The 27,388-nt window shown below is 36.4% G+C and overlaps 1 protein-coding gene across 1 annotated transcript in view; it reads left to right on the top strand.

Annotated features, from left to right (window-relative positions):
- The window catches only part of ZFPM2 (zinc finger protein, FOG family member 2), a 311,201-nt gene that overhangs the window by 40,541 nt on the left and 243,272 nt on the right, over positions 1–27,388 (top strand). Inside the window, exon 2 of the mRNA XM_082044964.1 lies at positions 24,869–25,027. Within this exon, the coding sequence (XP_081901090.1) occupies positions 24,869–25,027 (159 nt within the window). The remainder of the gene's footprint in view (positions 1–24,868; positions 25,028–27,388) is intronic.

Genomic DNA, 27,388 nt, shown 5'->3' with positions numbered 1-27,388 from the left:
GTTCATTACTGTCACACTAAGGTTGGAGAAAGACGGGGTACCTGGTGAATATCACAGAAACGCTTCTGAGCTCCATGGAGGTGTCATGGAGGCTTGAGGCAGGTGCCACATGTGATGTCGTTCGCTCCTTGGAGGACCAGGCTGAATTCTCTTCTGAGATTAGTGATTTAGCTGAGTGTCTGCCCTCTGTCAACTGACTGCTCTAATTAGGAGGCAAGAACAGTTTTGGGTATGTCTTACACTTCCAATCTTGATCACCCTAGAACGCAGACTTATGTTACTTTCGATAAAGTGGTACATTCTTGAAATGCAAATCAGTGAAACTGAGGTATTGTTATACATTAGTAGACTTCCTGCTATTCTACAGAGGCCACTGTGTTATATTGGTTTTACAGTTCATGCTTTGTTTATCTGCCTTCAGTAAATGACTTCCCTGGGCAATATCTTATCCTTACATCATATTTCTAGTATCTCAGTAACATATGTTGTACCCACTGGAGCACACTCAGTAGTAATGTCTTCATGATGCTTTCTAATGTCTTGTCATCAAATTGTACATCCATCTTGTGCTTAAAGATAAACAGATAGAATTGCTGTAATCCAAAGAGCACTGGCACAGCTCTTGTTCTTTGTGAGAGCAGCTCTAAGAACACTGGCTTTCTGTGTCTCTCAAGACCTTATTATTAAATCCTATGAGCTTTGGATCAATCATACTTATTAACTACACCAAGAATTCTGTTTTAGCTCTGTAAGGTCATGCAGGGACTGATCAGTAAGTTACAGCTGATTTTTCAAGACTATAACAGGATGTATTCCTCTTACCAGGTCTAGTGAGCTTATTAGGAACTCTTACTGATTAAAGGAAGGTTAATTACAACCAGAGTATTTCAACAAACAAATTATTCCATGATTTAGAAATCCAGGCTAGGTATCCCAGATCCTGAAGTCTTGCCCTAAAATACCCTGCAATAAACAGTGAGAAAAAGATATTGCAGGATTTGCTGCTGATGTCATTAAGAACTCATTTCTTGTCTTGATTTTCTTTAAACTTTTGTAGTTTTGGAAAAATGTTATGTGACTGAAAGCAGAAAATAGGCTCCTCCAGTATTATTTTATAAGCAACTTTGTATCTTACTGTTATTTACAGATTAATACCTAATACAGAGTATATTTAACAACTAGAATTAAATAGATTTTTTATGGAAAAGTATGTATGTAATGTTTTCATGTGATGAAACAAGTATAAATAGCTGAATCACTGCAGCTGCAAAGCATCACATAACAACACATATAAAGAAAAGTGTTATTTAAAAGTGAAACCCTAGTGTCACTGGTTACGTCTGCAATAGCATTCGATTCCCAGAAGTAAGGCCTATACTTTGAAAGAGAGCCTTGAAGAATAGTCATGTGGCTCAAATAGTGGATTCAAATTTAGACACGTCTATAGTGTGTATCCAAGCTTCAGTCTTGAATTGCAAGCTGTAGCTGCTTGGCTGAAGAGGTAACAAAACATGTTAGATGGTCATGTATTGACTAACATGGTTCCATGCTTTTATTGTGTTAATTTTTCCAAGAGGTTAACAGCCTCCTGTGCTTTAAACTGTAATATTTGACTGAAGATTTAAGTTGTAGCAAATAAAATAAGGCAAAGTCAGTTCAAACAGCGGTAATTGTATGCCAGTGTATGTAGAAATATACATATGGAATCATGAATAATAATAAACCCCCCCAATTTTGTTCAGGTAAGCAAATGTATTGCAGAACTGAATTGTAACATTTAATCACAGGTGTTGATGAGGTTCTGACTTTCATGCCTGCGAATATCTTTTGATAATTATTTCATTGCTCCTATAGGTGATGAGTTGGAGTTTCCTGTGGAAAGCCCAGTCAGGGAATTCTGATTATAAGAGGAGATTGTGAGAATTGCACTTTTTATTATTGGGGAGTTAGGACAGAGAGTTAGTTAAACAGTAATTTGAAGAGAAGTTTTATACTGGTTAGATCTTTTAAGATTATTTTTAAAATTGTGCTTAATATTATTAATTACAGTAAGAAAATACATAGGAATGAAATGCTCAGGTCAAATTTATGGTTATATTTAATGGAGTATGCTTTATTATTCTGATCTTAAAAAAATAATTAAAAAAAACCCTAAAGAGTACAAATAATAGTATACTGACAGATTTCTGCAGGCTTGTTCTTTCTTGCCTGAATTAAACGTCCTGCCTAGTCTGGATTGTCATTCCCTGGCATGTTGGTTGTTAATAGAAAAATTTGAAGAGATCGAGTGAATATAGTTCAACAAAATAAATATGTTTTGCATTTGTTCATAGCAAACTGTCCTCTTCAGCAACTGTTGGGATATGACTGAATGAAACTGAAGCTACTAGAATCTACTAGCTGATGCTATGGACTTCCCCATTTAGATTCTTAAATTTCTCATTGGGATCTGGGAGTATATATTTACTAAGGTACATAGTTAAAAAAAAAAGTTCCTTCAGCGAAAGGTGACTTCTTGTATATTTCAGGAGCGATGCAACACTTAGGGCAGAACTGTGTGTGCCTGACATCCTCTCAAAACACACATAAGCTACTATAACTTCCTTTTCCTGGCTCCTTGTTCTTGATGACCAATGAAATCACACTGGACACAGGAATCTTCACAATAACATTCTAAAACATTTGCTTTCATTAGGTTGTATGACTCAGAGGTCAGAAAAAGCATTACCAAAGTAAATTATAGTTTATAAACTATAAATTTTATGATTGCAGTAAGTTGTAGACTTTACTGTCTTGGACAGAAAAGAAATAAATACACTTTTATTGGTTTTGGGTATGGAGCTAATTTTTGATACAAAATGTTTAACTTTTAAATAAAATTTTTTGTGTGCATTGACCTAGTTTTTATTGGACAAGTTCTGTAATTCTGGAAAGTTTTTGCCCTGTGAAATTCTGAAATTAAGGTTGCTTTTCACTAGATCTACCATACAGTGTGCACACCACCACAGATGAGCACTTGCAGTGGTGCGGAGCAGAAAAGCCGGCAAAGGATGTGGCTCCACATTTGGCTAATGATACAATGACTTGTTGCCATTTGGAAAAATGTTACGTAGTACAGTGCCCAAAAGCTGTTCATAAGATAAACCATACAAGGTTCAGGTTACCCACCTTTGACTTGACTTATTACTGGAGAGTTGGTTTGTTTTTTTGTGTTTATTTTTTACCCCTTTGGTCCCAAAGAATCCAGATCTGACTAAGAACAATAAACAAACTTAGTGGCTAAAATCCCACACTTCCTCTGTTGACAGTGAAGAATATGCCCCTTTTCACCTCTGAGATGTATTATAGGTGTTAGTACTTGTATTTGTACCTTATGATTTATTTCCATATTTCCAGGGCTTTTAAAATGATGCCCAATTCATAAGGAGGATTTATGAATCTGAAAATGTATAAGCCTTCGGGATGGCACTTAAGATCAGTTCAGGTTTTTTTCTTGAGTAATGCTGACTATTACCATGAAATAGTAAAACAACCCACAAAAGTCAGTATGACATAAAGCAATATTGTTTTATGGCATAGTGAATATTTTACATTTAATTATCTCTCTCTCTCTTTTTTTTTTTTTTTTTTTTTAATAAGAAATATTCACTAGAGAATCAGTACAAAATGGAAAAAAAAGGAAGGGAAATGAAGGGAAGAAAAACTGGAAATCTGCCAAAGGAGAGAAGCATCATGTACATCCCACAAGCCATTATAATATAGTTCCCAACTAGTGTTGAACAAGTATTTATTTACTTCAGAGGCCTGACATACCACCCGTTTCCCTTTGCTGTGCTACAGGGGCTATCCTCATCATAGGCATATTTGTCATCATTAAACAGAGTAGAAACACCAATGTAGGTGTGCACTGATCTACCTTTGCACTTCTTGTCCTTGAGTCTGGTTGACTGTCAACTTCAGTCAGCAATGAGAGCCTCTTATTGTCCATCTTCAAACTAAAATCTTGACACTCAAGAAGCTCATCTGCACTTACATATTCAAAAGTAACTGAGTGTATATTATTCCTGTTTATACTCCCATTACTTGTATCTGAAACCAAGTTTTCGTTACACAAAGCTGATGAATGTCTTGTATTGTTTACAAGAAGACTATTTCAGTCTGGAGTTAGCAAGTTAGCAGTCATGTTGTTGAGCCTGCAGTTTTCTTTTAAAAAGACATTTAGACTGACAGCAGGTCTCCTCCATGGTTGATTCTGGGGCCAGTATGGACTGTTGATCCCAGTTTGAGTATATCAGAGTATATTTTGAGTTTCCATGTATTTTTAACAGCCCAATTCAACACTGATCAGATCAAGAAATGTAAAATGTTCTCTCCTAGCTTTTTTCAAAGAGAATGAATCTTGATCAGATAAACACCAGATATTTTTATTGCTCCAGTGATGATTTTCAGTGCAAGTAAGATATGAATGAAACTATATATTTGCTGTACTCACTAGTTTTCATATTTTTTATAGATGTAATCACACAAAGAAAAGGCTTCTAGTCTTGGTGTAAAAAATGTTTAAAATGCTGGCGTTAGCACTGTCAATTAGTAGAGCTCTTACAAAATCCACGTTGTATTAAATTGTGTTGAAAACCATCAAGCCTTTGCGTAAAAGTTTCCCTCCTTGTCAGCCCCCCATCCCTGCCATCCCCAGTAGTGAGTCTTTTGTAAAGATTTTAAAGAAAAGTCAGTTTTCGAAAGCATAGAAGTAGTTCTCTTTCCGTTAAGTCTTATGTAAGAATATAGTAGTACTTAGCTATGCAATTTTCCAAGATGCTTAAAAACCAATCTGATTTGTTTTTTGCCCTTTGGTTCAAAGAAGATATTTCTAAGGATTTCTCATGTCGCAATTCCCACTCTATAGCTTTGTTTCAGTCAGATAATATGGCTTAATTTTAAAATGCTTGTCCCTGATGCATTTTTCTCAAAATGTATCTGAAGTTAACCTTTTTTTGTTCCACTGGTATTATTAATTTCCTCCTACCTTTCATGTTTGATGAAGTTACTTATAAAAACCTGGGGGTGTTACAAATGTCTTTGTCCATCAGTTATAATGTATATATGATTTTGAAGAGGATAACGATCAAAGTTTTGACTCTTCTAGATTGGTGGAGTACACCAGTAATAACTGAAGCAAAGTAACCAACAGTAACAACATTAGATGAAAGGTTTGCCAAAGAACATCAATCAATTATTATAATTTATTTTTCATCAAATTAATACAAACAATTAATTAATGGATCTACCAAAACAGCATAACTTAGTTCTGTGCAATACCAGCTGCACTCCAAAATGCTTTTGTTTTCCTATGTATTTGGTGCTAACTAGGGATATTTTCTTGGTGCTACAGTCTGTTGCCTGTTTGTGCTCAGCAATCAGCTGGGCTGGTTTAGACCAAAGCGTGCCCTTGCGCAGCGGCTCGCAGCACTGGGCTCTTCTGCCTTACCCTGGTCATGGCTCTGAGGCTTAAAGCAAACACAGCATCCTTATGTTTGCATCTTATATTGGAAGGCTGTGCCCTACAAAGTGTTAGATTTGAAAAGTATTTGGTTCTAGGAACAAAGGCTTATGGATACCATGATGGACAGAAGAGAGAAGCACGAGAGAGTCTGGTGACAGGGAAGAAAGAATGCTTATTTTTTTGAAGATTGGTCCAAGTATCTGTTCACAACCTTTCCCCCTTGCCCTGTTTCTTTCTTCTCTAAATTAAAAACCAAAACAGATTCCTTCATCTGGTATTACCTGTTTTGGTGAAGGCACAAATATGTTAGTTTCTGTTGTGCACTTCTGCCTGAAATTTGATATTGGTTGCCAGAGAAAACTGGAAGGACATCTGAAGACATTAACTGGCAACAGAATAACCCTTTTAGGATATTTTCAGCTGGATACTGATGATGAGAGAAAAATCCTATTCTGAGTGTTTTGCTGGGACATCAAGAAAACTCTCAAAAGGGTACATACGAAGAAAACAAAACAAAACATCCAGTAGTCTTGTGCTAACTAAATAGCAACCAAATATTGGTAGTGACATAATAAAAATAGTTTCTCCAGTCATATTGGCATAATAGTCTAATATTATTGATAGTCATAATATATGAATCTATTATGAGATGTTTATAATTGAAGTATGTTGATCTGTTTTATTTGATGGCAGTTGAATGGCAATGATGGCAGGAGAAGGAAAGTAAAATGTAAGAGAAGATTATTAACTAGTGAAAATGAACATCAGCTTCTGACTGCCATTCAATGGTCTGGTTTTCTTACCTTGCAAATCTTTAAATATTTTCAAGTTCTTCGGTGTGAACTGGGGAGATAAACCACAGTCCCTCTTCTCTTTAATCTTCACTCACAGGAGTAAGGAAATATTGTAAAGCATGGTGACATTTCACATTATTGTAGACTAGGGTATTTTATACTTCTAGTTTTAGTAGCAATGTCTCTTTTGTAGAGAAGTCCGTCTCTAAAATCTAATTATTTTCAGAAGAATTTCTGTTACCATATGGCATGACAATGTTGCACAGCCTGTGACAAGCAGTGTGGCAAGCCGTTTGTTAGTGTTTACTTCTGTATTATTAACCATGACTGACCATTATTGTCAACATTGCTATTATATTTTATACTTTGACTTCAAAACTCTTCTAAAAGCAGTCTTGAAATTGACAGTGTTTAGTAGTACAACTTACTCTATTTCTTTGTCTGTGTGTCTGTAATGGATAACACCCAATTCAACCCATAGTTTACTCATAGATATTTGTTCTATTCCAAGTGTCACAGATTCCCTCTCTTTTTCTAGACCTCTCTGTGGTGTGACAGTCACACATACTGTTTGCTGTCTCTGCGTTTTTGATCAGCATGAAGCAGAAACTATGTGCAGAAATAGTGCTGTATTCAGTTCTACTAGCCCTAGTACCAGAAGATGTAAGGAAAAGAAAAAAAGAGGGTGCTCGAAGGATCAAGCAGTGAGGTATCTGAGTAACTCTTGCAGTGTAGTATGTGAGAAAGATGAAATTCTAAGAACACTTGCCTTTTACTAGGGTTATAATTTAAAGGGTCATGACAAAAGGCTGTTAGTATGTGAAGGTGTAACCATCTAAAAAAATGCAGTATCTTTAGAGGGGTTATAATGGAGAATGGATTAAAACTGGAAAGGAATTTTTAATTGAACATTAGGGAAAACAATATAGTGACTTCTTTTCCATTAAGGAATAATTACATTAAGGAAGTTATGCAAAAGCAGGATCTTGATTTTTAAAACTGAAAGGGGCAAAGTAGGTAAACAATATCGAAGGATCAGTTCTGCATTTCTAGGTCAGCACTGGTGTGGTATAATTGGCCTGGCTACAGCCTGAGCTTGATGGTACTGAATTCAGTTAACTAAGCGTTATTCTTTCATGAATACCATGTGCAACGTTGAACAAAATACTGCCATGGATCTTGTATGATTGCTAAACATATTGAACATCTAAATGTTATACTTTCAAAGTTAAACAGGTGCTGTGTATATTATATTGCAAAACCTGTGACTTGCATTATTACCAAAAAAAGTTCAACCTTGCATTCCAGCAGTCGCAGTGTACAGGAGCCAAGTTTATAAGAAACTTAGTTGCAGCAGGTTTAAGTTGCAACATGTACATAAATTGAGCCTTGCCTTGCTGGGGATGTGCTTGTGCCTGTATGAAGAATGTCACAGGGGTGTCAGTGGAATTTTCACAGGCTTAAAGCAGAACACCAGCAGACAGAGCGAAGAACTTGTCTAACGCACAGTCAGACCTTCCATGGCCCAACGCTGACAGCGTTGATTGCATTCATGGATCTGTTAGAACTATTGCCTCAATGCTACGAATGGCCTGTATGGAGTTAAAATCTCACTAGAACATTTGTTCTTGATTTGATGTCTTAGAGGAATTCAAGAATATTCTTATTTTTTTTCACCTTTATTTGATGCTGGGGCTGGAAGTGCTAGAACACTACAGAGTACTATTGGTTTTGGCTCTTGATGAGACAGTACAAGAAAATGTGCAACATCTCCTGATATTGTTACAGAATCACAAAGTGGTTGAGGTTGGAAGGGAGCTCTGAAGGTCATCTGGTCCAGACCCCAGCTCAGATAGGGTCACTTGCATCAGACAGATGTGTTAGTAGCTATGGTAGGAAATTTTAAGAAGGGCAATTATCTACTGAAAAATGTTTTGGCAAATAAGATTTTTTTTTTTTTTCATTAAGGGGAATTACATTTGACAAGAAGTCTGTTGGGGAAAAGAGTTGCAAGTTATTTTGTAGATTAGTTCTTTAGTCATATTTTGACATTACTTCATGATAAACCAATAGCACTAGTACATAATTGTCACTGTTCTTATTCACATCCTAAAATGACACAATCTGATAGTAGCTGGAAACGTTTTATTTTTAACAATCTAATGCAAACAGGAAATCTTTTGATGTAAGAATGCTGAGATGTTTTCATAAATATTGAATGCTATGTGTAAGCATTTAAAATACAAAATTATAAAATTCAGTACTAAAATTTAATAGTAGTGAATGTCACGGAAAAACATAAAACCAAGGATGAAAATAGGACTAAGACATAAAGAACAACATTCCAAACCATGTTTTTTTACAGTTTCTTCCACTACCAGACCTTTTCAAAATATTTACCTCCACAGAAGATTTTTAAAAGTGTTAGCTTTTCTTAGTTAAGATACTTCTAAATATATAGAAGCTGTTTTTCTTCTGAAATCAGTATTTGAAATTTAGTTTCTTTGTTTTCTTTCTGGGTAGCCTTAGCAATTTAAGATTTTTTTAATCTGAAAGTTTTGTAAAATAGAGCACTGGAAAGTATTAGTTGAAGTTCTGAAAGGCTTCTTCGAAGTGCAGAGTTTTAGTTGTAGGGTGAAACTGACACTTCCATGAAGGAGCAGTTGTTTACTCCTTAAGTGACAGTAAATAACAACTCATCTGCATTTATTTCCTAATGGGGAAAAACCTTGGCCAAACCAAAACCAAAACGTAAGCCAGACGAGGATATTTGGGTAATTAAATTGTAATAGTAGTAGAGCCAATAAACTTTTCAAGTGAGTAAGTTTACTGAGAAAACTCAGTTTGGAGTAAGATTGCTTTATTTTAGGTTGGGCACGTAGAACAAGATATTAGGGAGGTTGGAATTATAGATGAAAAAATGTTTCAAGAACTCTTGATCTGCAATGAAAGAGGAGATGGGTTATGAACTCATCATCGCCAAAGCATCCAGTGGCTTAATTTGAAGGAGTTTTGTTATTCCACAGGTTGGTTCAGCAAAACAACAATCATGATAAGAAAAGAGGAAAATTAATTCTTGTTTTGATTTGTTTCTTATTGCTTTGAGATTTACACAGCCTCATAATAACACTTACCAGCCATCTGGTTTCCAGAGGAAAAAAAACTTTTTTGTCTTGCTGAAAAGGCTGGGACATAACATGCGCCATTTAAAAGCTCATTGTCTGGAAATTACATAATGACTTTGTGTTTTCAAATTATTAATTAGTGGTTAACTCAGAAAACCAGCAGGTTATGCCAAGTCTTGGGGAAATGCAATGTATTTTGTGCAACTTTGCAATTCCTACCAGTGAGGAATCAAATTAAAGTAGTAGAAAAGTGAGCATGGATAAAAAAGAAATGAAGTACGTTTTAACATGCACTTCTAGTTTATTTTAAAAAGTGTAATTTCTTTATTTGTATCTTTGGGTTTATATACCTATATGTGTAAAGATCTATAACTGTAAATGACATATAAATGTTGTTATTTTTCAATAAATCCTATTGTGTATGTACCTAGGTTATGGTATGCTTAAATTATGTATTCCTGAGGTGTGATGATGAAAGTCAGTTTTTTTTCATGGTGATTGTAAGATGTACACGCTGATGAACTGCAAGTTAGTAGTCTGTTATGTTTTCGGTTAACACAACAAATGCTGTAATGCTGCTATTATTTGAAGATCTTAAAAAAGCTGAAAACAAACAAACAAAAAAAACCCAAACCAAACAAAAACATTTCATCCTTATGGCGCATCGTTGTATACTACAGCAACTGTTATTATTGTAGCTAACCATAACTGACAATCTAGTGGATGAAATGAGATCTGAATATCCACAGAAAAGAAACTATGCATTAATATTCCTTTGCAGTGGACTCTCAGGTTGAGATTGCTTTCCACTGGAGGGACACTGCTGTTGTCTAGTTTGTGGCTTGTTGTGGCTAAATACTGCTTTTCATTCCACCTGACTTTTTTTCAGATCATTTGGTTTCTATTAAAAGTATACACTGCTCGTTTCTCTTACAATCTGATCTAAAGATTTAGTTCTAACTTGAGACCCTTCAGTTTTGTTCTGCATGTTGATAAACTCCATTATGGTATTAAAAATAATGAATCCTCTGTAGTTATTTCAGATTCAAAGCTGTAAGAATATAAGTAACTAATTACGTAATTCTTACATACTATTAAGTAGTATTTTTATTACATTAGTCAAAGTATAAGAATCTCTCACTAAGCTAAATTACCATTCATTCTAGTATGCTTCTTCTGGACAAAGATCATGAAGTTTGTGGTTTAGCTTATTCCTAATATCTCAGGTTTCCTTTGCCGTTACTTTAGAGATACCAGTTACTTTAAACTTTGTGTTTTTTTCAATGGGATCTGTTATATCACCTGCTGTGTTTTAAGTTTTTCCTTTAACTGTGCTATTGAGTTACAGATCACTTTAGGTGGGCTTACTTTTTTATTGAGGTCTAACCCAAATTGGAACTGAATTCTACATACAAGCTCTGTAGCTTTGATCATGTTATTAGAGATCAAATTTGGGCTGTCTTTCTGGTGCTCATTTTTCTGCAGTATTCTATGTTTTGCTTACGTTGGAAAAGATAGAGGGAAAAGCAGTAATAATTTGAAGAGAAATAGCAATCTGTGAGAGAAGTCACGAGTTCACTGCTGATTTCTGGACCTAAAAAGTCCATATTCCTTTTTTCTGCCTTTTTGATTTAATTGCATGATGATGTACATAGACGAGACCAGTTTCGATCTGAGGAAATGCAGCTAGGAATGAAAGATGAACAGTAATAATCTGCAGCTACATACAAAAATAGAAAATACTAAATAAACAGAAGAAAAAAGACCCATTAATTTCCTATAGTAGTATAGGGTGTCTTTGCTGCATGAGAAAAATGTGGGTATTTTGTCTTGAAACTGGGGATGTAAAATTGCAGTGAGTAATGAGTATGTATTCCTCTGATCCCTTAATGTACTTGATGTGAGGTTCCTCTTTCATCGTAGCTAACATGCTGGCCATTAAATACACTGCAGAGCATCATTAGTGGCTTCAAAGTGATCCTACTTGCATCACATTTTTCCTTCCAGTAGGTGAGTGAGAACAGTGATTAGCAAATACCTGTATCTGTCACATGCTACTCATGGGATTGCCAGAGAAGTTCTGTGTTTGAAGTGAGGGTTTCATTGGAGTTGGAGGTAGAGAGAGACTTTTTGCAGCCTTCATTACCCTGAAAAGCTTTATGCTCTGAGCATGACTTGGCCATGCGTATGATACCCTGCTTAGTGGATGAAAGTAAGGCTGTGGATGTTCTTTACCTGGACTTTAGTAAAGTCTTTGACACTGTTTCCCACAGCATTTTCCTGGAAAATCTGGCAGCTCATGGCTTGGATGGGTGTACTCTTTGCTGGGTAAAGAACTGCCTGGAGTGTTGGGCCCGAAGAGTTGTAGTGAATGCAGCTAATCCCAGTTGGCAGCCGGTCATGAGTGGTGTTCCCCAGGGCTCAGTATTGGGGCTGGTTCTGTTTAATCTCTTTATCAATGATCTGGACAAGGAGATCGAATGCACCCTTAGTAAGTTTGCAGATGACACCAAGTTGGGTGGGAGTGTTAGCTTTCCTACCCTCCAGCAGATCATACAGAGGGATCTGGACTGCTTGGATCAATGGGCTGGTGCCAATTGTATGAGGTTCAACAAGGCCAAGTTCTGGGTCCTGCATTTGGGTCACAACAACCCCAGGCAGCACTACAGGCTCGGGGAAGAGTGGCTGGAAAGCTGCCTGATGGAAAAGGACCTTGGGGTGTTGATCGACAGGTGGCTGAACATGAGCCAGCAGCGTGTTCAGGTGGCCAAAAACGCCAGCAACATCCTGGCTTGTGTCAGGAATAGTGTGCTCAGCAGGACCAGGGAAGTGATTGTCTCCCTGTGAGGCCCCACCTCAAATCCTGTGTTCAGTTTTGGGTCCCTCACTACAAGAAATACATTGGGGTGCTGGAGAGAGTTCAGAGAAGAGCAGTGAAGCTGGTGAGGGGCCTGGGGCACAAGTCTTAAAGAAGAGTGGTTGAGGGAACTGGGGCTGTTTAACCTTGAGGAAAGAAGGCTGAGGGGAGACCTTATTGCTGTCTACAACTACCTGAAAAGAGATTGTAGCCTGGTGGGTGTCAGTCTCCCAAGTAACAAGTCATAGGATGAGAGTAAGGGGCCTCGGGTTGTGCCAGGGGAGGTTTGGGTTAGATATTAGGAAAACTTTCTTCATGACAAGAGTTGTCAGGCATTGGAACAGGCTGCCCAGGGAAACGTTTGAGTCAACATCCCTGGAGGTGTTTAAAAGACATGTAGATGTGGCAATTAGGGACATGGTTTAGTGATGGACTTGGCAGTGTTAGCTTAACAGCTGGACTCAGTGGTCTTAAATGTCTTTTCCAGCCTAAATGTTTATATAGGATTCACCCTATTTAGAGTATTGTGTTTGAAACTGCTTTGCGCTAGCAGCACTTGGTAAAGGCGACTGCAGAGAAAAGCTTCCCAAGTCACAGGCCATGTGTTACTTACTTGGTTGGGATCCTGAATGGTGAGATTAGGACATGCAAAGAAGCTTCTCCTGCTTACCAGCATCAGAGTTTGATATGTCTGGATCCTGAATTGTCAGTGGATTTCCTCGGACTGTTTGGAGCAGTGTGCCATAGATGTTATTTTGACAGGTGTTGACTGGTTGATGTAGATGTGTCTATTCCTTGTTCTGGTAGGTTGAATTAAAACAAAACAACAAAAAAACCCCAAACTACAGGAGTAAAACAAAGTGAAAAGCAAGTCTGAATATTTTCCTAAAGTTACACCTTTAATTCTCATATGTTTTATTGATGTTAATATGCAAGACGAGGGAGTTTCCTTTTTTGAAGAGGTGAATTATCAAAACTAAGAATACCTTACATGTAGAAAACAAAATGAACATATGTTTAAAAAAATTTCAAAATATCACTCATTCATTTTTTTCTTTTTTTTAATACAAAAATTAATGACACTTCTCATAGATGTGTGAAGCACCATGTATTTGAATTTTTGTTATATTGATACATATAATTTCAGTGAAAGAGACAGAATGAAGAGCTGTCTTTTTACATAGATGATACTTTCTTTCATTGCTTTTTTTTTAAAGCCTGTAAATTTAAACATTATTTTCATACTTATCTAGCTGAAACAATCCAGTGAAACTGGAGAATATTTGCCTCAGTGTTAGTCATGTATCATGGGGCAAATTACATTCCCAGCATTTCAAATTAGATTGCCAGTAGTTTAAAAATTGTTTTGTAAAATTTAGTAGATATCATCATACAGAAATAAATGATGGGTTGAAAAACTTTAAAATATGTCATAATCCAGGGAAGAATGCTTCAGGGATAATATTTCTGTATAAGCAAACAGGAAATTTTCCATGTTCTCTCTGTGTTACATTTAAGAAAACTACCAATAAACTACAATTGCAAAATTACTCCTAATGTAGAAGATTATCTGCAAGCATCACAGATCCATCTCTGAGAGCTTTATGTCCAACCTCCTGATTGTTTTGTAGGCTTTAGTTAAAAATTCCTTTCAGGAGAATTGGTGCACTCTGGTACTGTGGTAGCTCTGTGTTGCTGCTGTGATTTTAGTGGGGTGTTGAGTCAGGATACGTCTCCTGTCACCTCTGTTCTTTTCCTCCTTTCGTACCAGAAATACACAGAATGGCATATGCTGTGAAGCTGTTAGGACTGTAGGTGGAATTAAGACAGCTGAGGCAGGCAGTAAATCTTCTAACTCCATGTCGTTGTGTTTGACAAGATCTCTATAAAAATTTGATCCAATTTCTTTTGCTATGCTCTGTAGTGTACAAGAGGTTTGGCTGAGATGCTACCTTCTAACAATGAGTGCTTTCAGAGAAGAGTCCGTTGTCGATCTCTGAGGCTGCAAGTGTGGCTGATTAAATTGGTGAATGGATGATCAAGATGGGACAGTAGTAGGAGGAACAGGGCTAGAACAACTAGTGGTACAGTTTATGAAATTACTTTTGTCATTGTTAGCACCTGTTCATCATTTCTAAAGTCTGTTTTCAACTGCAATCAACTTCTTTTTGGAATAATTTTGCTACTGATTTGAGTTTGGTTTGGGGTTTTTTTGTGTGTGAGTACTTCTGTTTTCTTGCTCTCTAATAGTATAATGTGTGTTCTAAGTTAAAGTGCCGATGCCACTGTAAATATTCTAGACAGAAGGAAAGAAATATTTAATAAACAGCTTGTGCAGCTTACTGTCCCTTCCTAGTCACTGAACATGTGCTTTTCGCTGAATGTTTAGGCCTTGAGCATGTCAAAATGTTTCAGATTGGGAAGCTTACACAGAGGAACTGCTTAGGTGAAAACACAGAAGAGAAAAAGAATTTCAGTTTTACAGCGAAGTCCTGCCTAGGATTGACTTCCCGAAATTTGCTTCAGTGACACTTTGGCCTCCTTGTACTTTCAATCCTAGCTCAGATGCAGTAGCACTATAAGTTAAAAACCCAGTTTTTAACCATTAAGATAGGCTTTGTAGATTGTCTTAATTCACTGCGTGTATTAAGCAAAAGTAGACACAGGAAATTAGTCTAAGTACACATTTAATTGTAACAAGGTATTAATTACCTGTTGTCTCAAGTTTTTCTGTTAAGTCTGCCCAGAGTAACTGGTGAGATGAGACTGAAGTGGGCTGTGTGTCTGCTGGGGCGAGGGATTGTCGGCAGCCAAGATCTTTCTTCCCAAGGACATAAAAAGGTCTTTAGGAGGATCCTCCAAAAACCTTATTGAAAAATTATGGGTCTGAGGCCCACAGCGTCATCAAACATGTGAAACAGTTCTCCTAACATGTATAGGTGTTAAGAAAATTTTAAAGTTTTCACCTAATTGGTTGTTTCAGTTGTGTACTCAGGAAGACAAATAGGAGCTGAATTAGGATCAGTGACTGTACAGTATGTGACTTACTGATGCAAAAATCTCTTCTTTCTTTTCTATTTTAAATCTCTTCATATATTTCAATTACCCAATTTACCCTAGAGCAAGAGCAGGTACTGTTATTTCTGTTATTTTTCCAAATATATCATAATTAATACTTTTAAAAATAGCCCTTCCCAAGATGAACCTTCTACTATCACTTTTTGTCAGAAGACAGAACAATGTTGCTAATTCTAGAAGATCCAGATAACCTTCTGTGTCATTTCTTAGAGTACTGAAACACACTTCATAGGTTTTATTTTCATACAGTGGCATGGGATCAGTTAAGATGCCTCTGAATTCATAACCCTTCACTGCTATGAGTTTTGCAATCATGTTGTCATCATAGAATCATAAAATCACTTCAGCTGGAAGAGACCCTCAGGATCATCGAGTCCAACCATAACCTGACCTAACTCTAGCACTAAACCCTATCCCTAAGAACCTTGTCTAAACGCCTTTTAAACACCTCCAGGGATGGTGACTCCACCCCTGGGCAGCCTGTTCCAATACCTGACAACCCTTTCCATGAAGAGTATTTTCCTAATATCCAATCTGAACCTCCCCTGGCATAAATTGAGGCCCTTTCCTCTTGTCTTATCACTTGCTACTTGGGAGAAGAGACCAACGTCCTCCATGCTACAACCTCCTTTCAGGTAGTTGTAGACAGTGATAAAGTCTCCCCTCAGCCTTCTTTTCTCCAGGCTAAACAGCCCCAGTTCACTCAGCCACTCTTCATAAGATTTGTGCTCCATCATAGTATCAAGGTAGTCACTATTAAAAATTCCACTGATCTTTATTCCTGGGAGTAGGAATTCCAGAATGAGGTTGCAACTATTAAATCTTTTGTACTGCCACTGTGTGCATTATATCTTAAAAAGCCCTGTTGTTCCTTATGGTGCTTAGAGACGCATGTAGAAAGATCTCTGCCTCAAGGGTTTTATAGCATGGCAACACTTTGACTGCCAGGAGGTGAGAAGATTTAAGGAGAGGAGATTCTGTAAGTGCCTTTCATAACACTTGTGTTTCAAAGCCATTTCAGTTCTTTGACAAAACATCATACTCTTCATTTGATAAATGAGTATGATCTATCCTGATTAGTTCTGCCTGTACGTGCTGTGTAACAACAGTACTACATACCACTTGCCCTTTTTATTCTCTCTGTGCTTATGCTGAGGTAAAAACAATAAACCCTCAGGTTCATCTGCAGGATAAATGTCCTTTCTGACTTCTATGAGGCAAACAAGGTGCAGCTTGCAAAACAAAGTCTCAGCAGTAAAAATAATTGCGGTGACTCTTTCATGGACAAGGGTATTGGAGGACTAAACCTGTATTTTGGCATGAGCCACTACTTGAAAACCAAGGTCTGACATGTAATTGCATCTTTGCAGCTCATGTTCCGTGCATATCTTTTTTCTTTTTTCCTATACAAATGAGACTTTGACATTAACAGTACGCTTGCTTACTATTTTTTGAAGCTAACATCTCCCTTAGCCTGTTTTGAATGGTCATATTTTCATCATTTCACTTTTATTGATTAGAAATATTCTGGCCTTGGCTCTAGGAGCGAACTGACTATAGACACTGTCAGCTTTGTTGTGGCCTCTTGGATAATGGTAAGATAAATGAAGACAAGAGGATAAATGAAAGTGAAGTTCCAAATTACTGGAACATTTAAAGGTCTTTGAAAAGTTTATATACAAGCACAGTTAATGCTGTCATGCACCAAAGGGCCAAAAGACCTAGCAGTGAAGAATATTAATCTACTTTTATAAAATCAAAGGGTTCATATTTTTACTGTAAAGAAATAATTTGAATAAAATTTGACCCTTTCTACAATAGTCTGTGGGTCAAATTGAACCTACTATTAAAATTCTCTAATATCTTTCTTGTATTAGCATTTCAAAACTCAATTTAAATATTCACAGAGCTCTTTTTTAATAAACTTAACAAAATTCAGGTAATTTCCTTCAACTTTCTTGATTGAAGGAAGGCAGTAGGTACAGATATAAAAAAGATGTACAGCTACGAGCAAAACCTGAAATCAATTATATATAAGAAATAACATAACACATGGAAAGAAATTAATCAAAAGGAAAAATTTCTGCTATATGATTTTCTTGGTCTGCTACCTGCAGGCAAGGAACATAAATGAAAAAAAAATCAGCATTCTTCTTACAGATAAGGGGAAAATTAATAAAAATATTTCCTTCCTACAAGATCCCCTGATGCAACTTATGTTAAAAGTGAGTGGCTGCAGGAAGAACTTACGTGTTTAAAAATAACTCCTTCCCCCCCACACCTTTTTTTTTTTTTTTGGCTACAGAAGTATACTTTTATACTTCATTCTTGCTGCTAAGCTCAATTACTTCAGGTTGGTATGGATTTACAGTGTCCAAAGAGCAGCTCTTTTCCATTCGTTTTTCTATTAAGTTGGTTGTTAAATCATGGTCATAAAGTTCCTCCAGTCTGAACGTGAGAAAGGGTTCATTCTGCTCTGGTGCGACAATGAAGATGTAAGGAGTCACTCACAAATTGGCACAATCTTCCAATCTGGACAAAACTTTTGAAGTTCAGCCAATTTACATAACCAACTGGAGAGGTTCAATGTGCGCAGGTAGCATTGTGTCTCTTGAGTACTGCTGTACAAACATAGCAGGAATTACAGAAATAAGCTAGTTAAGCCAAATAGAAAACTCGATATACTAAAGAGGGAAGTATTTCAGTAAAAGTGGGAGTGGTTTGTTTCACAACTATTGACCTTCTTAAGAAGTATATTTAAGGTTTCTTTCTAAACTGATTTCCCAGTTGGCACTTCAGTCTCCTACTGCCAACAGGGTGCTTGTTCCGTAAGCTATTCCTGCAGCGGTCAGTTTGTCAAGATTAGGTATTGCCATCTACTGTCTAACAGAAGAGTGTTTAGGCAATTTGCTTGGCCTTTTCTCTCTGTTCTCATGGAATTATGTGATGAAAACATTTTCAGTTCTCTCGGGGAAGAAGGGCGAGGTAATATTTTTTATGATGAAAATTGAAAATTAAGATCTCTTTGAACTAAGATGAGAGAGATAAGTAGTGTGGACAGTCATGGGGTCAGGTTGTTGGGGTGAGGGGAGCAAATGATTCAATAGGAAAGCTTTTATTATAATTTTCCTTTATTATCATCTGTGATGTTAGCTGCAGACTTGTGTACTTTCATTTCTGTGATTCATCTAGATATTTTTTTTTGGAGGTTCTGCTTCTCTGGAGAATATTGAAAGTCTTGGTGATTGAACAGTATCTGGCAGTCCTAGTGCTCAACATAAACTGTCAATTTATTCTGATTGCGACAGCATATATTCATCCCCTGTATTTTGTCAGTCTGTGTCTTCACCCCGGTGGAACATTTATAGTCTGAAATATTTGAGCCTGGACACTTAAAAAAATTCGTACAAAGCCCAAAAGAAAGCCAGCTTCTCAGCGAGGAACTTGGGAATATATATTTCGTTGTGTCTTGTAAAAATTTCTTTTCAAAAAGGAGAAGCTGGATTGTTTCTGTTGAATTGTTTGGATCGCTGTAAAACTTGTTTCCAAGCTGCTGTACAAACATTCTGGTTGGGAACAACCAGTGCTTTGAGTTAACAGAAAAGCTGAAGAAGTAGCTAAGGAGTCTTGAGTAGAAATCTTCCCAGGAGGAAGCGAACCGTGAACTACCATGAGGTGTCTTACCCCCACTGCCATATTTAAAATGAAATAAGTTGATCAGTCTTTCATATTTTTAATGTTATTGATCGAATTTTTAGGAAAATGTTCCGTATCTGTCTTCCACATGTGAATCAATATAAAGTATTTGCCTGCGGGTTTTCTTAAGTAGTCGTTTGCATTTAGAAGAAAATGTTCTTGTTGAAACAGGAGATGAATGTATTGATTTTTCTGAAGCTTTTCCCTCTTGTTTATAATCAGAGAGCATCACATACCTTGGTTTTACCATAAGCCGAGGATAATCTGTGTGCGGCAGCATGTTTTCCTAGGAAATAGTGGATGGCTCACACAAACATGCAAAATTCATGATGTTGATCCAGTGAATTTCAGGCCTCTCTGATTTATTGGAGTTGTTATTATTTGATGCTACTACTACTAATTATACTCATTAGCCTCTCCCCAGCTACTCACTGTCAAGTATTGTAGTCTTTCTGAAGCATTCTTAATATGTTAAGAGCTCTGATTTCTGTTGCTGCTCTGGGAACATAAGAGAATATTGCTAGGTGGGAAGGAAGCTAACCACTTAACATTTTCATGAGATAATTATTTCAATGATACTTTCCCACTGTAGGATACGTGCATTTTAAGTGCAAAGTACTGGACAGGAAGGCATATAAACATGTGCTTCATTTGAGCATGCATTTAAGTGGTTTCATTTAGGGAAAAGTCTGATGAATTTGACTATGAAAAATAATTACAAAACTTACACAGTTTAATGTTATTGAATTTCAATTATTCCATTATGGTTATAGTACCATAAAACTGGAATCATGCATTGCTATATCAGGACTAACATGCTCAAAGGTTCCGATGCTCCAATTCGTGTTCAGAGGGGTGTCTATTATAGCAAAAGCATTTTAACAAAAGCATCTTTTGTTAAGTTTTTGGTGGTTCATTCTCACAGTTTTCCATGTTATTAACATTTTTACAGTGTTGGTTTTGTTTTGCTAAACACGGCCTATCCTTTCAAGTGTTGAGGTAGCATCTGTTACTCATTGTGTAGATTGCCACTTAGCTAGCTCTGTGTGTTTGTATCTATACGTTTGCATTTATATTATATAACCATTTCAGATTTGTGTGTGTGTGTTTAATACATTAATGGTTTTGAAAATATGCGTTTGAGTGTCTGTAAATCTGGTACAAATTAGGGAGCACAGTTCAGATTTCCCCACACTGTGCTGCCAAGTGGCCTCAATCAGAAGTAATTTTCTCCATGAAGGCACATGCAGCTCGCTCCTCAGCCTTCCCTCAGTAGATATTGTTATTTCTATCAAATTATATGTGGTGATTTTTGAAGTGGACTACATACAGATTTCTGCCACATTGACTCCTTCGTTGCTGTCACTAATTGTGCTGTTTTCTGCTGCCTCTTGTTTATCCATGTTATTTGAAAAAATATTTGAGATTTATGGTCATGTCAATAAATATTCATGAAACGGAGTGATTACCAACTGGAAAAGAGAACTACCAAATGCCTCAAAATCTGTGTTGTGTACAAGACAAGTATTTGCTTGTTTTATAATGTAAAGGAAATAGTTTTTTTCAGGGCTTCATGCAAAATCTAGAATGAAGTAATGGAAACTTTATTTGCCTTCAGTACGTCCATTTAAGATTAGAGATTGAGTTTTTCCCTAGTGCATTTGGGAATTCTTAACTGTTTATCATGTAGCTTATCTGAAGCATTTCAGAATCACCTCTGCTTAGATTACATCACATTTTTATGAAAAGTGCTAATAGGAGAAGAATTGCTGAAAAGAGAAGACAACCATCTAGAGTCTCTCTGAAATTAACTATCCAACTAAATTTTAAACCGTTTCAATTTGAAATATTGCTGTTTTATTTAAGAGTCTAGTAATATTTCAGAGCTGTTTACTGTGAGATCACTGTGACACAGATGAATTTCAGCAGTAGGAATTATTTGGATTTGCATTGCTGTGTCATTGTGGCAGTTTTTGGTTGTAATGTCACACTTAATCAGCAGTTATTGAAAAGCATTTTTCACCAGAATGGGGATGAGACCGTGACCCTTTTCCAGTTGAAATAACAGCAAACATCATACATGTCGTTGCATAGGTGCTTAATAACATGATTGGTATAAATAATGGGTGTATTGCTATTAAATTAAATGAACAATTTAAAAGAAATGCACAAGATATAGTACTAAAGTAGCTGTTCAAGCTGTATTTGGACTGTTGAAGTTAATATATCAACATAATAACAACTGGGGAAAAGAAAGCACTATCAGAGAAAACAGTTGAAAGAAAGTCTGTTATTTTTAAAGACATTTATTTTTGTCTATAAGACTCTGTATTTTTAAGTATTTTAAGTCAGGTCATAAGTTGAGTAGATGCTATGTAGGTTGCTCCCTAGACAGAGGATCTAGTAGACTTTGAAAACCAACCTAGAAATTGTTGGTCCGGGTAAATTCTTAGTTCTCTAGCTGACTTTATTTACCGGTCAGTAAGAGGTTGTTGGAAGCACATGGCCAAATTAGGCAAACAAAAACTTGCAGAGTTTATGTGTTTGCATTAGTCAAGAAAATGTGATTCTGTACAATCTTTATTGTGAGATTCTGAAAAATTATTTTTATTCATTGTCTATTTATGTGCAAGTGGTTAGGTGGAGTAGTCAAGAGTAGAGTTTAATCTGTTCATACTTACTAGTAAGTGGCTTTTGGTTTTACTGTTTTCTTTAACCCACTATATTTCAGTGATAATTAGAAATAGCCACAGAAATTGGGCATTGCTATTTCAGTTCACAAGAAAGTAGTGACCGAGAAATACTTAATTTTGCTGTGATTCTTGTGGGCTGGTCTTAGGTTGAGCAATGCCTTACACTTTGGTTAAAGTTGGTAGTTAAAATTATCAATTTATAGCTTTGGGCATGAGCTGAATATATTTGATCACTTAAAAAATAAAAGATGACTCAACATAAAAGCCAGAATTTGTCCCAAGGATCAGGTTGTAGACGGGTGAATCAGACAAGGCAGCAGCAGCCTGAAGCTGAGAAAAATATTCCGGCACCGATACCTCAATTTCAATAAGTGTCGTGCTGGTTTTTGAAGTGCCTGAAGTCAAGCCCTGAGGGGAACTGTTATGTAAAGCTCTGATCTCATATGCAACTGGATAAACATCACTGGGTTTTGTTTGGATGTGACAGCGTTTACATTTATGTTTTCAAATACTTGGACATGTAAATTTAGGAAATGTTGCATACCTGTTCATATGTAACATGTATCTATGGAAACATTCATTTGTCAAGAATTTTTTTTAGCCTGAGATTTGTTTTAAAAAACGTCCCAACCCACAGAACGACAGGGGTTTGAACTTGTGCTGTGGAGCTGGTACATTGTTTTTGATTCTGCCTTCTTGGAAACAGTGTCAATGGAAATTACAAGGTGTGTGTTTCCATGACTGCTGCAAATGAAAGTACACCAACTGGCCTTCTATTCTTTTCTTAATTAACCTACAGTGATTATTAGCTTGCTGATTACGTACCTGATCAAACAAACCAGTTTAACATCTAGAAACAGACCTAGATGTCATGTACACATGCCAGTTGGATTACTTGCGGGTATATTGTTTTTGCTGTATTTTACAAAACACATATTGAAAAAGTCCAATGACAGAGCCAGTCATTCAGCAGGAAGTCGATTTGCACTGAAAGGTTGGCTGAAGTTTATTTAATTTTTCCCCTCAAATTAAAATATTTGGAAAATTTAAAGGCATATAGCTGCTTCTGAAATGATGCAAAACATGTTATTTATCCCTCTTTATACATGGCAGAAACCTGCATTTCCCTAAACCAGATTATTTTTCGTTTCATTCCTGTTTTATTTATCCAGATGTTACCAGGAGTACACACCAATAAATGGCTCTACAGACAGTGTCACAAATTAATAATATTCTGGAATCTGAATGGCACTTTTGACAGTTTGTTCAGAACCCCTTGTGCTTTCGTTTGTGCCATAAACTGGCCACACGGGAGGTGCCCGTGCGGCCCAGGTGCAGCCGCAGTGCCCTGTGCTGGCGCTTTGTTCTCCATGCCGCACGGTGCCACAGCTGCTCTTCCTTCCCTGCGCATACACAGTGGAGGGATTTTTTTTCCCAACGTGGCTAGAAAGTGCAATTAACAGTAATGGATACTTTGACAGTGAGAATCTTTATTTCTTCAGCTATAATAATAGCCCCTTCTTTTAGGAGATATATTGTTGAATGACAGCTAGTTTTGGTGAGTGTATGTCCAGAAAAGTGGGTTCATTTGGTCAGATTCTCAGGTGGCACAAATAGTCACATTTCCATGAAAGACAGTGAACTATATTAATTTATGGAATCCCAGCTGGGAATCTCAATCAATTTCAATGAAAAGTAACCATCATATTCCTCTGAAGCAAGAATTATGCAACCTAGCCTAAAGAGAATTTTGCTGTTTTAATAAATGTAGGTAGTCACTTGTTCATAATAAATTACAGAAAATAAGAGTATAGTCAATATTTGATTTCTTTAAAAAATTTATCCATTCCTTTTCATTGAATGCAACAGAGTAATTTATGTATTGTATCTCAGCATAATAGATTATATAGGAATAGTGTATTTAATACTGAAAAACTATCATATAAATACAAATTGCATTTTTTTTCATTAGCTAGCTAGCTTTCATTTCGAGGAAGAAATACTCAGTCAATTATAAATGAGGCTGTGCTTTCACGGAGAGTGAAATATGTAATTTTTTTTTCCAACCTCAGCCATGTATAATGAAATTTCTCTTTTGAAATCCAGTCTTAAGATGGATTTTGAAACATAGTGACATTTAATAAAATCTTAGTTAAATTAAAATGTGTTCAGTTATTTCAAATCTCTATTTAAATCTAGAGTAAAATTCGACACCTGCACAGGAGATGTCTTTAGCAAATAGTTGCTCTTAACCAATGATTATGAAGTTTGTATATATAAGAAAGATGAAATTTTAATTTTTGAGTACATTCCAGTTGGTAACCTGTGTGTTATGTATTATAGATCTGTCAGACACTGGCTTTTCAAGAGGATCAATAGCAATAGTATATCTAGGTGACTAGAAGAGATTCAGAGATCTCAGGCTGCCATTTCAAATTGAGACTCTTGCCCTGCCTCTGGAACTGCTTTGTGTTTCTGTAGCCCTCAGCAAGGGGTTTACCACAGTTGTGTTTTGGCCTCTGTGAAGTGAAGTGATAGTTTGTCGGAGTCCTGTCCGTTGACTGACAGTCTGTTATAGAGGCTGGCAAATGAATGATCGTGGATAATATGAAACTGTTTTTAAACACCGTCAAGTGCTGGTTGAAGCAAAATAGCAGAATAAGCTGAAGTTTATACTGTCAACACCTCTGCAGTGACTCACTGTCGTCAGTGCTCTTAACTCAAATGAAGCCTGTACAGGGAACCTGTTAAGTACTGTAATTCAGCGTCAAAAAGCAATGACTAAAACCAGGAGAAGGCTCTTCACTGTTTACTTGGTTTTACAAATAAAGCTTTGATTTCTGTTGTTAAAACTGTGTGTTTATTACTAGAGCTTGATGAATAATGAAAACAAAAAAGTTTATTATTAGTACAAGGCTTTGCATATTCTGATTTGAAGCCATCAAGGAAAAAGTCACTTTCAATTTCTATAAAATGTTACTTGTCCAGTTCTAAAAAATGCTGAACACAGCTATGGAAGGGAAAGCTAGCTAAAGACCTGCAGTTATAAATTCACTGAGGTTTTGTTTCACATTGTCCTTTCATAGATGGTTTTGCCACAGTGTTCCTGATTCTTTTTAAAGGGCCCCTTGAGGACGCCATTGAGGATGAAGAAGAAGAGTGCCTGTCTGAGGAAAATGACACTGTCTCAAAAGAAGACTTTCCATTGGAGGAAAGCTTTTCTGCAGAGTTTGAGCCGGAAAATCTGAGCTGTGAAGAAGTGGAATACTTTTGTAATAAAGGTAATCATTGTACCCACCTCTTGAGGGAATACTCACAAACTGTGTCAAATTGGTCAGAAAGATTTTTTTTTTTAAAAGCACAAAAGGTCCTATTAATGTAGTACCTTAAAAATAGGAAAATGATCACTTGTGGAGCTAAATCTGGTAAGGAGTAAATATTTAAATGTGTTGGAAGATGTGCTTTTCAGGGAGGTGATTCATCTTGCCTTTAATGTTTTCCTCCAAGAATGTTATTTTCTATGTATTTAACTGTAGAGAACAGGCCTCAGAAGTCAATTATTATCAGATCCGAAGCTGGCAATACAGCATGTCTGTTCACTGCTTCTTTGCCTAGGAAACATTGCTAGAAAAACAGATTGTGTCTGTAGATTCTAGGATTAAAATAGAGCTTATTATAGAACTTATTATGCATGGTAGAAAACTAGTGATTTGTGAAAGGATAACTTCTAAAGTTGCAGATGCCTTTTTGATGCATTCGTTACTTCCAAATTATTGAAGATAGAGGCATTTTAGCATAAGCCACACCAACTCATTCTCACCCAATGCTCAGTCTGCCAGGCTGACAGAAAAAGCACACTGTATGGGTATGTAGAACATTGATTTAACCTTATTTCTGCCAGATTTCCACTTGATTGCTTTATCGTTTGTCTTCTGCAGGTAAGGATGCCCATCAAATAGCTGGAATTGTTGTAGTGATGTTCTTCTGTTAGTCCACAACCCCCTCAGGCATTTGGATATCGATGATTTCTCTGTCTTTCTGTTCTTTCACAGATACTGACATACATTTTCTCATGATAACTCAATATCCTCCTGTTTTTATGTTCATCTGTCTTGGACAAAGTAGAATAAATCCATTTGAATAGTCAAATGATACGACTTCCTACAGAGTCTTCAGTCACCTGTGAGAAAGGCACAAAAATGTATTTTCTACGTGACCACTGTGCAGCTTACACACTTCTCAAATAATATTTTTTTTTCATTGTAGGTATTTTGATGCTTCGTAAGCCATTCTAAGAGACCCAAACAGTCTAGTCCATAGTTTAGATTTTAGCTGCTGCAAATCTTACTGTGAAGGAAGAGAGACCAGATTATGAACGGAAATTATTTGCAAACAGGAGGACTTAAGTGCTATTATAACTGTGCTGTAAACAAATGCTATAATTACTGCGCACTCACTTGTTCACACGCCTCTCAGACACTGTTTTCCTTAGCTGAAAAAAAAACACCAAAAAACCAAAACAAAACAAAACAACCAAACTGCTGCTACTGACATTACTAAATAATTATTTAAACCACTATTTGCATAATTGTTTTACTGGCATCTATTGAGTTCCTTCTGTCAGCAATGGAAGACTATGAATCACTATCCATTCATATGAGTTTGATTTAGTTATTTCTTTGTAATTCTTGCTGCATTTCAACAGCCTCCCAATGGAAATCTTACCATTTTGGGTGAAATTCAGAAAAAGATGTCATAATTTTTGTTTGTTGATAGCAATCAATATTGCAAATTCATGATGAATTTTAGGTTATTTTGGCACTTCCCTCTAAAGAACACATATTTCAGGGAAAACACTGAATCCAGGGCATTGTATTAAACAGGATCAGGAATGCAATGGGAATACATTCAAATCTGAATCTTGATTATCATGTTTTATTAAGGACATCTGCTGATTCTTCAAGTTGAATACCTTTTGACTCCCCAGCAGTTCTTTTTCCAAGTGTGTTGTGGTTATGAAAGAATCTTAAACCTATCCACTGCAACTGCTGCAGAAGAAAAGTTGAAAAGGAAAATTCTGAGGATAAAGGGGCACATAAAACCCCTAATCTCCTTCCAGCTGAGGCAGTGTGACAGAAAGCCCCACTTTGAAGTAAGTTGAGAATATCCCTGGGAAAGGATGGCATGAGAGACTAGAAATGTATTGTTTTTTATTAGTGTCTCAACTTCTGTTGAATGCACTGTGTCTTCAGTGTCACATCTTAAGTGTCATTGACATGAGGTCACGTATGTTTTTCTGAGGATAAAACCCAAGAAGACAAAACTAATCTGGAAATCAAATACCCTTTTATTAGTGGAAGGGTTTGGAGCTGTATTATATAGTAAATACTAAAAGTGAGGCATATTCTCAAGATTTATGTCATTAATCTGTTGATCATTCATGACCTTTTTGTACTGCTTCAGTATTGAAATTAAAATATAGGATGAGAAATAAGTTGGGTTTTTTTCTAAAAATATTTTTTCTTTAACATAATGAATAAAAACTTGAAAATCACATATCTACCAAATAGGTTAGAGAGCAAATGTATGCATTCTAATTTCTGTTTTGAGGGCCTGACTTTCTGATTTTAGTTTTACTCTTT

The sequence above is a fragment of the Streptopelia decaocto genome, assembly GCF_964273445.1.
Source record: "Streptopelia decaocto genome assembly, chromosome: 2".
Taxonomy (NCBI): domain Eukaryota; kingdom Metazoa; phylum Chordata; class Aves; order Columbiformes; family Columbidae; genus Streptopelia; species Streptopelia decaocto.
Note: the sequence above shows the minus strand (reverse complement) of the source record. Positions and strands in the feature narration are given on the sequence as shown.